This window comes from Sinocyclocheilus grahami, unplaced genomic scaffold, assembly GCF_001515645.1.
Source record: "Sinocyclocheilus grahami isolate Dianchi unplaced genomic scaffold, SAMN03320097.WGS_v1.1 scaffold29.1, whole genome shotgun sequence".
Lineage (NCBI taxonomy): Eukaryota > Metazoa > Chordata > Actinopteri > Cypriniformes > Cyprinidae > Sinocyclocheilus > Sinocyclocheilus grahami.
The window spans coordinates 1,157,737-1,172,269 of record NW_015505208.1 but is presented as its reverse complement, the minus strand read 5'-3'; the positions used below and the strand labels follow the sequence as shown (position 1 = coordinate 1,172,269).

The 14,533-nt window shown below is 36.8% G+C and overlaps 1 protein-coding gene across 1 annotated transcript in view; it reads right to left on the bottom strand.

Annotated features, from left to right (window-relative positions):
* The window catches only part of arhgef25a (Rho guanine nucleotide exchange factor (GEF) 25a), an 82,560-nt gene extending 71,681 nt beyond the window's left edge, over window positions 1-10,879 (bottom strand). Inside the window, exons 1-2 of the mRNA XM_016256804.1 lie at window positions 10,348-10,879; window positions 7,933-8,071 (exon numbers count right to left, since the gene is read on the bottom strand). Coding sequence (XP_016112290.1) covers window positions 7,933-8,071; window positions 10,348-10,443 — 235 coding nt within the window. The 5' untranslated portion in view covers window positions 10,444-10,879. The remainder of the gene's footprint in view (window positions 1-7,932; window positions 8,072-10,347) is intronic.
* Window positions 10,880-14,533: the final 3,654 nt, after the last annotated feature.

The following is a 14,533-nucleotide window of genomic DNA, read 5'->3' as shown; positions in this document are numbered from 1 at the left end:
CATATATCAACATCCAGTGGATAAACACAATGGCAAGAAATATACAAACAGCCCTACAGCTTTACAATGTTCCTGACACAGGCTTAAACTGTTCTAGGAGCTGATTGAGAGGATGATGGCTGATGGTTACTGGGTGTGAAGGTTTGGCTTCTGGCCTAGAGGCCAGCAGTTTATCAATGTGTCTCCCGCTCTGGAGCATTAACTCGAGAGAATGTCGGTGCTCCTTATAAACTCTTGTTTTTTGTATATATGCTTTGACCTAAATTGGATTTAGTTGTATGTCTATTCTTTCTATATAGACATCTTTTTTCTGTTTTATTTTGTGCCCATGATGTGCAAATATATGTGCACATATTTTTACCATTTAGAAATTAAACTGAGAATGCATTTTAAATCCAATAGGATTTATGAATTTGAATTGAGGTCGCAAAATTTGCAATTCAAATGTCAATGTAATTAAGTAGAATTCAAATGAAATTATATTAAAAAGAGAAATTCCTTCAAATCATTGAACTAGAAAGGCCAACTTTGACTAGATAAACACTGAATGTTGGCTTGACAAAGCCAAATAAAATGGTTTAAAATTCTTGAAATGCATAGGCTTTAAGGGCAGAGAACAGTAGCACAATAGATAGACAGAAGAACAGAAGATGAGTAAGACAGATAGAATGACAGAACTGTAGAGAGAATGACAGCTAACAGGCATCATAGATTTTTTATATATTCTAAATTGTAATTTGTTCCTGTGATGGCAAAGCTGAATTTTCAGCAGCCACTCCAGTCTTCAGTGTCACATGATGCTTCAGAGATAATTCTAATATGCTGATTTGGTGCTCAAGAAATATTTCTTCTTATTATTAATGTTGAAAACACTTGTGCTGCTTAATATGTTTGTGGAAACTGCAAAAAAAATTATTTGACGCATTTAGGACAGTATTTAATTGAAATAGAAATCAACATAAACGTTTTTTGCTGTCACTTTTGATTAATTAAATGTATTCCTGGTAAATAAAAGTATCAATTTCTTTTAAGAAAAAAAACTGACCCCAAACTTTTATATTGCAGTGTATATAAAACAATAAATGGACAGAATGATAGACAAACAACAGAATGATACAACAGAAGGCATTACCTCTGACTTATTTTAATTCAGTAAATGTCTAATCCTGTCATTTCCACTCAATTTTCTGTGGGGTGTGGCCAATTCTTTCTCATGAATTTAAAGGATGCCGCTACTTCAGTTGTGAATTCTGGAAGTTAGGTTGGATAATAGACACACTGTAGCAATAAATGTCAATGTTTATGTTCTAATCAAGGTTTGACTTGCATTAAACATGCTCAATAAAACATATAGACGTGAAAACACACACACACACTGGGAAAGCTTGAGGCAACCACCACCAATTTTCCCCAGTGCGGCAATGCAGCTCCAAAGCTGTGGTAACAAAGGCCCTTTTAAGGTTGGGACTCTCTTAGCCTATGGGTCTCTTGGGAATTCTGACTCCACATTCCCCCAGCTGTGTGTTGTTGTTTTTTTGGCCTAAGGAATATGTGGAAAGGGGGTCTTTATAATGGGCCAACTTATGAATGGATGAACATTTCTTGCAGAACAAACCATATATAGAGGATTTTTGAGATACGCCGCTACATAATGTTTTATGTCAAATATCAGCACCCCAAAAAATCTTTGTTTGCACAGCAGGCATCTTCTACTGCAGCGATGAAAGCATGATTCTTTTCTGAATGCATGAGAAAGTTACATCAGCAACACATGACAGAGCCAAACAGCTTTGCTGTAGCTAAATAGTGAATGAATAAAATAACAACGAACAAAAAATACTGCGCTAGAGTTATGAGACTCAGCCTTGAACCACTAAAATGAATAGTACAAAAATTATGAACAACAAATAATTCTCAGTGCCCTGCAATATTAAAAGGTGAAATATTTCTCCACATAAAAGTTTTAAAGCAATTTTATCTCAGCATAGGGATCTGATTATGTCACTCTCACTATCTGAGGTCATAGGCCCAGGAAACTGTATATGTATGAGCCATTCACCTTGGAAAAATCTGCTCTTGCTGCCTCCTTTTGTTGTGGATTTCCAGCATTCAGCCAGACAAAAGAAAATAATTGAAGGGCATACATATCGTTTTAAACATTTGTGTCATCATCCACAGTCAACCCTGTTATGAAAGAGCTGCATGACGTGCTTCAAGACTCCTAGAGTGGAAAGAGAAGTTTGAGGATTTAGTGAAGACTTGAGGGCTTCTATCCAACGAAGTGTCCTGAATGGACTGCCGGACATAAGCTTTTGGTAAGGAAGAGAAAAAAGGAGTAAAAAAAGAGGGTGAATGTGTGCAAGCTACACGTCTGCATGTGATTTAGTGAATGCTGGCACTGTCCTGTGATTCCACTGAAGCTGCTAAACGGCATCTTGTTTCTAATCTTTAACAGATGGGTGATCTCCTGTGCCTCTAGCTCTTCTAGTGCTGCAGGGGCCTCTTTAGCCATAGACAAAGCAAGGAATGGAAATTTCACTTTGAGCTCTTCAGATCTTATTGATGGGGAACTGAAAAGTATTAACTTGAAGAGACGGCATCTTACAAAATTGCTAAAGCTCTTTTGAGAACTTATTTGGTTAGACGGGCTGCTATTAAAGCAACAGTTTACCCAAAAATAAAAATTGTGTCATTGTTAACTCACCTTCATGTCGTTCCAAATCTACTAGACTTTTTGAAACACAAAAGGAGACAAATGAATAATGTTTTTCATTCGCTATTTTCACCAGGATTCAATTGCATGTTCTGAAGCCTTTATGAATAGCTTTGAAGGAGAAAAATTTGATTTAAAGGTGTATGTGTCACGAATCCAGTCTATGAACTTCCGTTCACTCACCACCAGAGGTCACGCGCTCCCTACATTGACTCTCACACCACACAGACTGTTACATGTCACTCCGGACTACAGTTCCCATCATCCATTGCACTGATTACACACACACAGCTGAATGCACTGATTACACACACACAGCTGAATCCAATCAGACACGCTTTATAAGCCCTGGACTTCCTCGTTCAGATCGCCGAGTATTGTATGTGCATATTGCTAGTCAGTGATACGTTACGGAGCCATTTCATTAGCCATTGTTTATTTCCAAGTCCTAGTCTAGTTTTGCCTTGCCTGTTTTCCGGTCCTATGACTATTGCTCATGTTTACAGATTACCCTTTTGTCAAGCCCTCTGGATTACGTTCGCCGATCGATGACCCACGCTTGTCCTAGAATTACTCTTTGTCTTGCCTGTATTGTACCTGTTTGCCATTGTTTGACCCATGCCTGTTATGACCACGTCTCTTAAATAAAAGCATGCAGATGGATCCGCACGTCACACATCTCTGTCGTCCCGTAACAGTATGTATATAAGGTGTATATATAGGAGTATTTATGGATGGCAAAGGGTGAATACATTTTCAGCAAATTTCATTTTTGGATGAACGATTCCTTTTAAAGGGGTTATATGATGCTTTTTTTTAAAGATCATTATTTGGTGTAACAGAATATGTTGACATGCTTTAATGTTCAAAAAACTGTTTTTCAAATACTGTACATTATTGTAGGTCCTCTATGCCCCGCCTCTCTCAAACGCTTCGTTTTCTACAAAGTCCCTCCTTCCGACAAGCGCAGTCTGCTCTGATTGGCCAACTGACCCAGTGCATTGTAATTAGCTGAACACCGCAAGCACTCGTCGGAAATGTAACGCTCCTTACCACAATCGCGAGCTTCAGCTTTCAAAATAAATGTAAAGACAGTAAATAATGTCATTAGTTTTACCATCAGTTCAAGCCCAAAAGGGTAACAGAGTCGCGTGACAGACACCGTGATGAAGCTGATAGCAAAGTCAGAATTATCTCCTCTCCTAGGTTCACGAAACGGTCGTCCATAAAATGCATTGCTGTTCTGTTGTAAGTAATCTAAATAAAGATTCCTAAATGCATCTACTTTCGGAAGGCCAAATAAAGTGCTTTTGCTTTCGCCTAGAAACACACAGCGTCTTCCTGACATGGCTGCTTCAACACTAACTGCGGTTACTGAAACCACGCCTTCTTTCTTTGCGTGAACATTTGGGTGGCATTACGCAAATATTTCCACATAGTGAGGTAGATATGTGGGGGCGTGTTAGAACGAGCCATTTTAGGGGGCGTGGCAGAGTCTTATCTTTGATAAAGAATATCTCTTTGGATTTGAGACTTTAGTCTTTGCAACTTCAGGGATCTTATCTATGCACAATCAGCTTGTAACACTCCAAAGAGAAAGGAAAACTTGAAATCGCATCATATGACCCCTTTAATCATTATTCACTTGAAGTATACTTTGGTACGTTCATGAGAGAAACAGTAACATCTCATTTGTAAACAAATCATTCTTTTGATTTGAATCTTCTTAATTAATCAGTGCACAGTGCACATTAATCAAAACAAGTCTGAATGACTCACTGATTCAATTGGACTGGACTGATATGCATTGTTATCATAAGTAGATCACAGAGACCACTGTTGCCAATGCTTTCTATGATCTACTTAGGCTTATGATGCTTTTGGGAAACACAGCTCTGGTTACTTAATTCATTTTGGTGATAGAGACACAGGACTGAATGGTTCACTGGAAGACAAGATTGTGATTGAATAGTGTGTTCTGCAGCTACTGTACAGCAGTAGAAGACTTGTAATTTAGCGCATGGAGTCATGGATTACTTTTGGTGTTTAAGACACATAACGGTGCTTTTACATCCTTTTTTGAAGCTTGAAAGCTTTAGTCCTCATTCGGTGTAATTGCAAGTGCTACAATCTCTTCAGAACTTGTCTTGTGCTCCAAGAATGTTATACAGGTTTAGAGTGACATAATGGTGAATAAATGACATGCAAAAGAGTTTTCATTTTGGGGTGAACTATCCTATTGAGAAGTAGTCATTTCAGTAGTAGTCATCACTTATGAATTTTGGTTTACAATTTTTTGTTTTCATTCACAACATCGAAGTAAACAAAATAAGTAAACTTACATAAGGAAGCAACCCTGATTAAATGGGCACTGGTGCTTGCTCTTGGTATGTCTTAAACTAATATTTAGAAGCTACGGCTTTGACACTGCAATTCATCTAAGCAGTCTAATTTGCGACAAATATCCTAGGGCTCCTTTCTTTCCTATACACCACGTCCTGAATAGTTAGTGATTTGGCTACATGTCACATACCTCAGTATTCAGCACCCATCCCAATACAAAGCTCTTTTTTTTCTGATTAACTCAATTGAATGCGTTTAACTCCAAATAATCATAGCTACAACAAGTAGTGCATTTTCCTGACATTGGCCAAAGGCAGGCAAGTGGGTCTCCCATTTGGAAGCTGTTCAGGGCAGTGTTTCATCCAGTTTTCATCATGGAAGATTAGCAAAGATCGTTTCCTCTCTACAACTTGATTAAATAAGTTTGATTATCAGTTCAGGCAGTACAGTTACAGGGTGTGGTTCATTAAAAACCTGCTTAGACCTGTGACAGAGCCGATCAGATAAAAGCTCTGTTACCTGAACTTATCTACACCCAACATAAATTCACTCACAGCCAAAACACATCATTAGCCTTATTTACTCCTTCAGACTTTCATTGTTGGCTGCAGTTAAAATAATAATACATACAAAAAAACTGTCATTTTCCAGCTGTAATTGCATCCAGCAGTCAACAAATATATCACCGTGCAGGCCGTGCTGATATTCACCGCAACAGTAGACATATTTCAATAAACAAAAAATGAATGAGTAACTTACATGTTAGACATTATATCACCAGTGCATATGTATAATTTTGCTGCATTAACAAGAGTAGGCCCTACTGAACGAAACAAAAACAGGACCGTTTGTTGCACATCTTTAAGCAACACATTACTGTCTGTTTGGCGTTTGTTTCCTGAATGTAGCAGTATGTTTGAATAAATCTGTTGATTGAACGATTCAATGACTCACTCATGTCAGTTGTTTCGTTTCTAAATTAATCAGTTTGTTTGAAGGAATCATTTGAATGATTCAGTGAGTCACTCATAATACACAGTTACTTGTCACCACCTACTGTCGTTGTTGTTAAAGGGGTCATCCGATGCCCATTTTCCACAAGTTGATATGATTCTTTAGGGTCTTAATCGTTTTTGTAGCATTTCCCTTTAAATGTTAATGAGCTCTGCTGACCCCGCCCCTCTCTTCCGAGCTGCTCTCTGAGGGACTGTTTACTTTAGCCGCATTCATCGTGAAACTTGCTAATTAGCACATTATTAGGAAAGACTATTTGCAAAGATTCATTAAAAAACCTTGTACTCACTTCTTCTGTAGGTGAAGCTGGATCACGAATGATTTGCGCGAACATAGACACATTTAGGTAGATTGGGGGTGCATTCCCTTCAAAAACAAACGTAATCCACTGCATCTTCAGCGGCTCAGATGTCGGGAATAAATGACGACTGCTATGTTCATTATTACATTCAACAACAGAACACCTCAATCGCTTAGGATTCATTCTTGTCTACATCTGCTCCGGCGGTGAAACAATGGCGGACTGATGACAGCTCACTCAGGGCGGGTCTAAGGTAAGACACCAGTCCAGTCTGTGCTGAAACGCCACTGTGAATCAAACTATCGTGGGAGGGGCCTGTTTTTGTGACATCACACAGACAGGCATCTGAGATCGGCTTGATTTGAGAAAGGGGTAAAGATTTGAGTAGATAAAAAAAAAACACTGGGTGGATTTTTATCATTATAGGGTGGTTGTGTACACACACTGCCAACACACATTTCAGTTCAAACTACTTGTAAAAGTGCATGTAGCATCCTTTGACCCCTTTAAAGTCTTGTTATAAGAAAAAGCAAAACGCACAGTTAAACTACATATGATTTACCTACTTGACCATGTAAAACATGTCTTAAAACTGTTGTTATAGATGTGAAAAGGGAAAAATAATGCATCCGTTATGTGTTTATTTATGTATTTATTTATTTATTTATTTAGAAATGAAGGCAGTCATTAAATATTGCACATTTGGACAAAATTATTTTAAATATTACATTTTATTCAAATTGTTATTTTTCCATGTTTTATTTCAAATGTCAGAATTTTTAAACATCTTTATGCATTTATAAAACTTATATAGCACTTTTTTGGTGTGAAGTTTTAAGATCAACTACATCGCTATACATTATTAGTATTATTTAGGTGCTTTTTTGTTTTATTTATTTATTTATTTTTTCTTGGTGCTGGAAGCCCATGCCATTGGTTCAGCCACTGTTACTAATATTCTGCTAATGGAATGGTCAAATAAACAGATCAGTGTTTTGATAGCGCCACAGTGTTTACGCTTTTCAGGGAAAGCAAACTACGCCTTTAAATCTTAGGTGAAGTTATTTTCAGCCAATGCTGAAACCATTATAATTTCATGTGAGCACCCAAAACATGCTGATATTGTTAACTGCACTTGTAAATATTTGGCAAACCCTAAACACTGTAGGCCAGAATGTTTGTTTGTACTGTGGGTTGAGTGCAGCAGAAAGACGCCTTTTTCAGCTCATAATAAGGATATCACTCTGTCATTAAGCATATTGCGCAGATCAAAACAACTCCTGATATCACATGTGGCAGAAGTGAGGCGTAGTTCAAACATAAATGATAGCTGCTTTAAACAGGAACATGGCCTTACATCAACACTGGCATACACTCCTTTGTTAAAGAAGGTCAAGATTGCGCCAAGTCAATCTTCAAACTCCATGCTCTTTTTTTTAAATGTGCCTTGGCTCCATATCCATCACATTGGAGTGATCACTGGCAACTCTTGTTGTGTATGTTTAACCCACTAATAGTCAAGTCAAGCAACATTTGACCAAATATGGTTGTTGTGTCTTACTTGCTCTGTCTCTTCTTCGTACTCTTTCCAGGCTGTCCCGGGACATATCATCCCAATTCAGTCCCTCTGTGTCCCATGGGCGTTGTTTTCCTGTTTTCTGTTCCTGTGTCACACTCAGGTGCTCAATACCCTCTGAGTTCTACAACCAAAGATGGACAGACACAAATTATACTTGAAATGTGTATTTTCAGCTGTCAACATATATAAACTTTAATGATGGGAGATTTGAAATTACATATTTTATTTTAGATATTAGATATTTGTGACCCTGTCTGTGAAATCCAGGCTAAAGTCTCAAAAGCTAATTATGAGATAACAAGCATCAAAGTTTGATTTCAACCATTAATTTCACTATGATTTCAATCTCTGACATGGCCTTACTCAGTCAATATTAAAGATATCAAGGTTACATTTTCACAGAATGGTCTTTACCTTATGAAGGATGATTTTAGAAAACAGTAAATCACAAAACAAAGACTTTTAGCTGGGTTTTCACAGCCAGGGTCACATTTACTTAATTATTTACTGATTTAATTAATTATTTAATATTTGCACACAGTGTCACACACACAATGTTTAAATTATGTTTAAACATGTTTATATAACAGTTTCAGTTTAGTGATGTTTTTGAATGACGTTTCTGATGCTCACGAAGGCTGCATTTCTATAGTTCATCAAAAATACAGTAAAAATACAGCAATATTGTTCTATTGTGAAATGTTATTACAATTTTTAAAAAACGTTTTAATATATTAAACTGTAATACATTTTGAAATGCAATTTATTTCTGTGATGGCAAAACTGATTTTTCACTGATTTTTTTTTTTACTCCAGTCTTCAGTGTCATATGATCCTTCAGAAATCATTCTAATATGCTGATTTGGTGTCACTTTTGAGTAATTTAATGCATCCTTGCTGGTTATGAATATTACTTTCTTTCAAAGAAAATCTTACTGACCCCAAATATTTGAATTGTGTGTATGCGTGTGTGTATATATACACACATAGATGAAAATTTTTGCCCTTTAATTCATCATAAATTTAGCATGTTTATAGTGCTGTTCTCTTTGCCCTACCTAGGTTGAGCCATAACAAATACTGAAGATTTTAGAGAAAAATATTTAAGAGATCCAAAGGTTAACTATAACTGCAAGATAAAAATAATATTTTGGGGATTCTTTATCCAATAGACTGATAGTAAAATGGGAATTTTTTTTATGTATGTCACATTTACTTTTATGTTCTTAGCAGAAGGTTTCCTACCATGCAATCTTAACATTCCTTACGTAAATGTTTTCCTCCTCAGACTTTATTTTGGCAAGGGCAGTGGAACTAAAAACGCAAAAGAGTGGTATTTTAAACCCTCTGCATTGTTGCTTTTAAACTATTTGAACTGTATGTGTATATATATATATATATATATATATATATATATATATATGTCTTACAGTTTGAGTGACAGGTTCATCAGAGTGGTTTAAAAAATAGTTATATGATTCAGAAAAAAATATTTGAAAAGGCTTAAAGAACAGTAAACAGCCAATCAGACCTACAACTTGACAGCTATTTTGAGAAGATGGCATGCGTGGGTTTGTTTATGAGGAGATGTTTTAATCAGCGCTCGTTTCCTGTGGATGCAAGTGCTCTAAATTCCTCCTAAACACCCAGGAGAGTGTCTTTCGTGTGTCACTGCAACCCGTCACAGCGGCCTTGCATAGTTTTCCTCCGAAATGCATCTCTGTCATTCTCTGACTGACTTCATTGTTTATCCCTCAATTCTTTTCCTATCTGTGATGTGTTCCTCATTTGATAGATGCATTTGTTATGACATGATTTTAAACATGGATGTTCACAAACAAAGGGTCATTTAATCTTTCTATCAACTGTTTTTCTGAAGCTCTACACACATACAGAGGAAGCACACACTTCACATTTTAAGTTCATCTGTCATTTCTTTTCCTCAGATTTACAAATACACAATCTGGAGCACGTCTGCAAATAGTTCCTTTTGTAAACTGGCACACATTTATTACAGAACTCAAGCCAGTTAGATTGGACGACTGACAATAAGCTTATCCTATCCTTCATGCATCTTTTTCTGATTTCACTGGCCGTTAAGTAACAGGAACTGCTCAGTGAATTATGATTATGACCATGCTAAGTTACAGTAAATTTAAAATGCATGTGAATTGTCCTCCAAACACGCAAAACCAGCTGCTGTTTATTATTTTGAGTTACATGCAAATCTTGTTTACATATATGAAAGCAAATGCTACTTAAAATGAAAACCTAAAGCCTCTCAAAGCACAAAATACAAAATTAGGACAGATATTATTGTGCAACAGTCACATGTGTATTGCATTAATATTGTTCAACAACTAAGTACAAATGTGAAAGGCCACAGAAGTCACTCACCCACTTCTGATTGGGTATCGCCAGAGATGTCAGCATATCCGCCATAGCGCCCAAAATCTGGTCGGTTCGTCCCTGGTTCTTTGGAAGAGACTTCATGTTCCAGCAGCCTGTCTTTGTGAATCTCCTTGTCGATATTCCCTCCCTCCTTCAAAATCCCTCTGTTTCTTATGGTTTGTCGTGCCAGAACTTTGATTCGCAGCCCAGCTCCAATTTTCTATGATCCTCTGGAACGCTCTTGCACATAAATAATGAATTGTGGAGGAGGATGGTCTGTTTTTGTCTAGTTTAAAGTGGACGAGAGAGTGCTGTTACCCAAACTAAAGAGTCTTCTCTGGCTCCTGTCCTTCACACAGGTGGGAAGGTCTTGCTGTGGGTCTCAGTCAGGCCTCTCTCCCCCTCCCCCTAAAACCAGTGTTGTTCCTGAGTGAGGGTTAACCACACCACAGTAAACCGTAAAGATAGCTTTCTGTTCTTTCTCCTTTCCTTTCCTTTGAGAAACGTAACTTGTTTTTGCAAGTTCCTTGGCTTTTGGGACCTTTTGTGAACAGAACATCTAACCGCTCATGAGTCAGACTTTCTGGATTGTCATTGGCTGCGTGCAACTACCACCCCTTCAGCCGACTCCTCTCCACCCTCTCTACATCAATTTCATCTTCTATTGTGCCTCCCTTGCACAACACCACACTGATTCTTAGAACAATCCTCAAGTTTCTGTCCTCCTCCTCTATCTCCTACTTCTTCGTCCTCCTCCTTTTCTTCTTGTACTTTCACCGTCATTCTCTCTTCTTGTTTCCCATCCAGTCTGAATGGATGACACATGGCTTTTGGCATGGTGCAAGCATAAAAAGCAGCAAATAACCCAAATAAGGCAGCTGTTCTGGGCTCAGGGCACCGACACAGAAGCTGTCAGATATCATTCATAATGGCTGTCCACTTTAAAACTTACCAAAAAAACTTGAGGAGAAGGAGGCTGCCAGAAATGTCTAAACATGAGTCTAATGAAGTGTTTCTGAACTTTTTTTTGCCCTAATCTGTAAGAATTTCAGCAAAGATGCATTAAATTAATCTAATGTGACAGTAAAGACTTACATTGTTACAATAAATTATATATTCAAATAAATGCTGTTCTTTTTAAAGAATGTTACAGTTTACACAAAAATATCAAGCAGCACAACTTTTTCAATTGATAATAATAAGCGTATTAGAATGATTTCTGAAGGATCACATGACACTGAAGACTGGTCTAATGACTGCTGATAAATTAGCTTTGCCAACACAGCAAATTACATTTTAAAATATATTGAAATAGTAAACAGTTATTTAAAATGTATAATGAAATACATAAAAAAAATTATATTGCTGTTTTTAATGCATTTTTCATCAAATAAATGCTGTCTTGATGAATGAGACTTCTTTCAAAAATGTAAAACAAAATCTTACTCTAAGTGACTTTGGATAAAAGCATCTGCAAAATGATTAATTTTAAACGTAATTGTCATTAATATTATTAAAGTCACATTTAAAGAAAAAACAACCAATACTGTTAACAAAAACTTAAATGAAAACATTTTCATAAAATAAAGCATAACATTCAGCACAGAAACAAACAACAAACATTAAAAGCAATTGGGAAAAGTAAAACTAAACTAAAATACATTAAAATTAATTTATTCAAATAAATTTGATACACAGTATACAATTTAAAACTCTTACAAATCCACTTCATTAAAAGTGACAAATTCCAATAGCCACAGCTTTTAACATCTTTAAACATACTTTGGCAGCCCTGAAATACTAAAACTTAAAAACTAAATATGCTAGAAAAATTAAACAGAAACTTCAAAACAAACTAACTTTTTTTTCATAGAGTAGCTTATGTATTGTGCTAGAAATCATTCATCCAATTAACCCACCATAAAAAAAGGCTTTTTGCTAGATGTTTTTTTTTACTTATCTTGAACCTGTGCGAGACCCATGCTTATTTTAGCCTTGATATTTTCCAGGTTAAATGAATGACCGTGTCATGATACACATACGTGGGTGGCCCACAATATATATGTGTGCTTTTCTGAGCAGAGTAGACATACACATTCCTGAGTCTGCTGCTCATTCCCTCTTCACCTGGCCTGGAGTCAAGACACACGTTTATACAATTACGAATGTTAGTCTATTCTCTCTCTCTCTCGTATTACAGCCCAAACCGCACACAAATTTGGGTCGGATTTTCATCTAGACAGACTCTTCTGAGATGGTGTATGTTCACGGACACTGAGATCTGTGAAAAAAGAGGAGGACGGTGGAAAGCGGAACGTGATCCGCCTGAGCCCCTCTGAGCTGAAGCCAAGCAGTGTAAAGATGGGCTGTGGAAACACTGCCAAGAGTCTAATAATAACTCTGCACATGTCTGTCTTTAGCACTGCTTTTGTGACTAAACTTAGTGCTCAGTAGCCCGTCATCCTGCAAACACTCACCTCATACATCTACACGCACACACAAATGCATCATATGGTACTAATAAGGAGAGCTAAAGCTAGTGTTGGTCTCTCTGGAACAAACATCAGATCTTTTTTTTTTTTTTTTCTTCAAAAAGCTTACGACATATCATTAGAAGGACATTCAGTACTTTGAAAATAACAACAGTGTGCTGTATATAATTATGCTATAATTGCACATAATTAGAATTACCATAGGGTACACTCTCTGGAACAAACATCAGATCTTTTTTTTTTTTTCTTCTTCAAAAAGCTTACGACATATCATTAGAAGGACATTCAGTACTTTGAAAATAACAACAGTGTGCTGTATATAATTATGCTATAATTGCACATAATTAGAATTACCATAGGGTACACTGTGTGTGTGTGTGTGTGTGTGTGTGAACAGTTTACCATGACTGACACTGAAAAACTGATTTCTTGCACTTCAAAACCGCCAAACAACAGTCACGCGTTCCTCATTAATTACAGGTCTCTCCATGAATATATGATGACTTGGGAAGTTCATTAAAAAGTTATGCATAAAAAACTATAAACGAAAGCACACTTAAATGAATCATGTCAAAACTAAGCATTGTATTGTGCTGAGGTCGATTTTGTGATGGTACACCGAGTACCCTGAGAACACTACATAAACAACACCGTATCTAGTAACAAATGCAGTAATGGTGCCGTTTGCTTCCCTCTGCTGGCATAATGAGGAATAGGCACTCAAAAGCGCACTTGTAAAGCAGTAAACACTGCGATATATCTAATTTGCGTGGTATTTATATTACCAGACACATTTTAACCAACACATATCAGAATTATTTTCTATTAAATCTCTCTCCTCTAGTGGAGAGAGTCGCCCCACTTGAATAATCTCTAAGGCCAACTGAGGCTCTTTCTCTGCCTCATTTCCTGAGTCTGCACTGCAATAACTCTTCTGTTTCAGGTCAACAGTCTGAAAAAATAACTGTGGCCGCACATCACCAATCCGTGAGCTCTTCGAATCCAACTCATCCAGCCAACCTGACTTGATCCAGCTCTAAAATTCCTAAAGGTTTGGCTGGTTTTGCTTTCAACTGAGCAAACGCTTTACACACTGGTTTTATATAGGCTTACTATCATACTCATCATTAAGTTATATTTAGTTATATAAATTTAAAGTCAAAGGTTAACTGTATTTTTAAAGTGATATTTTGCATATGCAAAGAAATGAGGATGACAGCTTACACTGATTTGTGTTTGTGGTATTTTGGTGTCATTGTGGTCTTGAATAGAGTACTATGAATGGACTTTGTGTTTATAAGACTACACGCTTCTGACATAGAGATTTGAAATGATAGTTTCAGTTGTAACCGGGCTACTATAAATAGAGAAACCATGAATTTAGTAAAAATTTCCATCTGGAATACACCATTCCAGTCACTAAAGTTTGTTTTGTTCAGATTTTTCATACCAAGGCCCTTATGACGTGGGCCAAAATGTATTTTGTGGCTAACCAGCAAATGTGTCAGCTGAATTTGCTGGATAACCCTAACTGAATTTGCAATCCTTGTACTTTGTCTGTTTGTTCTTGTGGTTTTTCACAATACTATGATGTCATGCATAAGGGCCCTACTTTAAGAGTTTCTACTTTCTCGGTATGATGAAATTTCAAAGCACATTGGGCCTCACTAATCATTTCATACATTTTGTGTATTTATGTG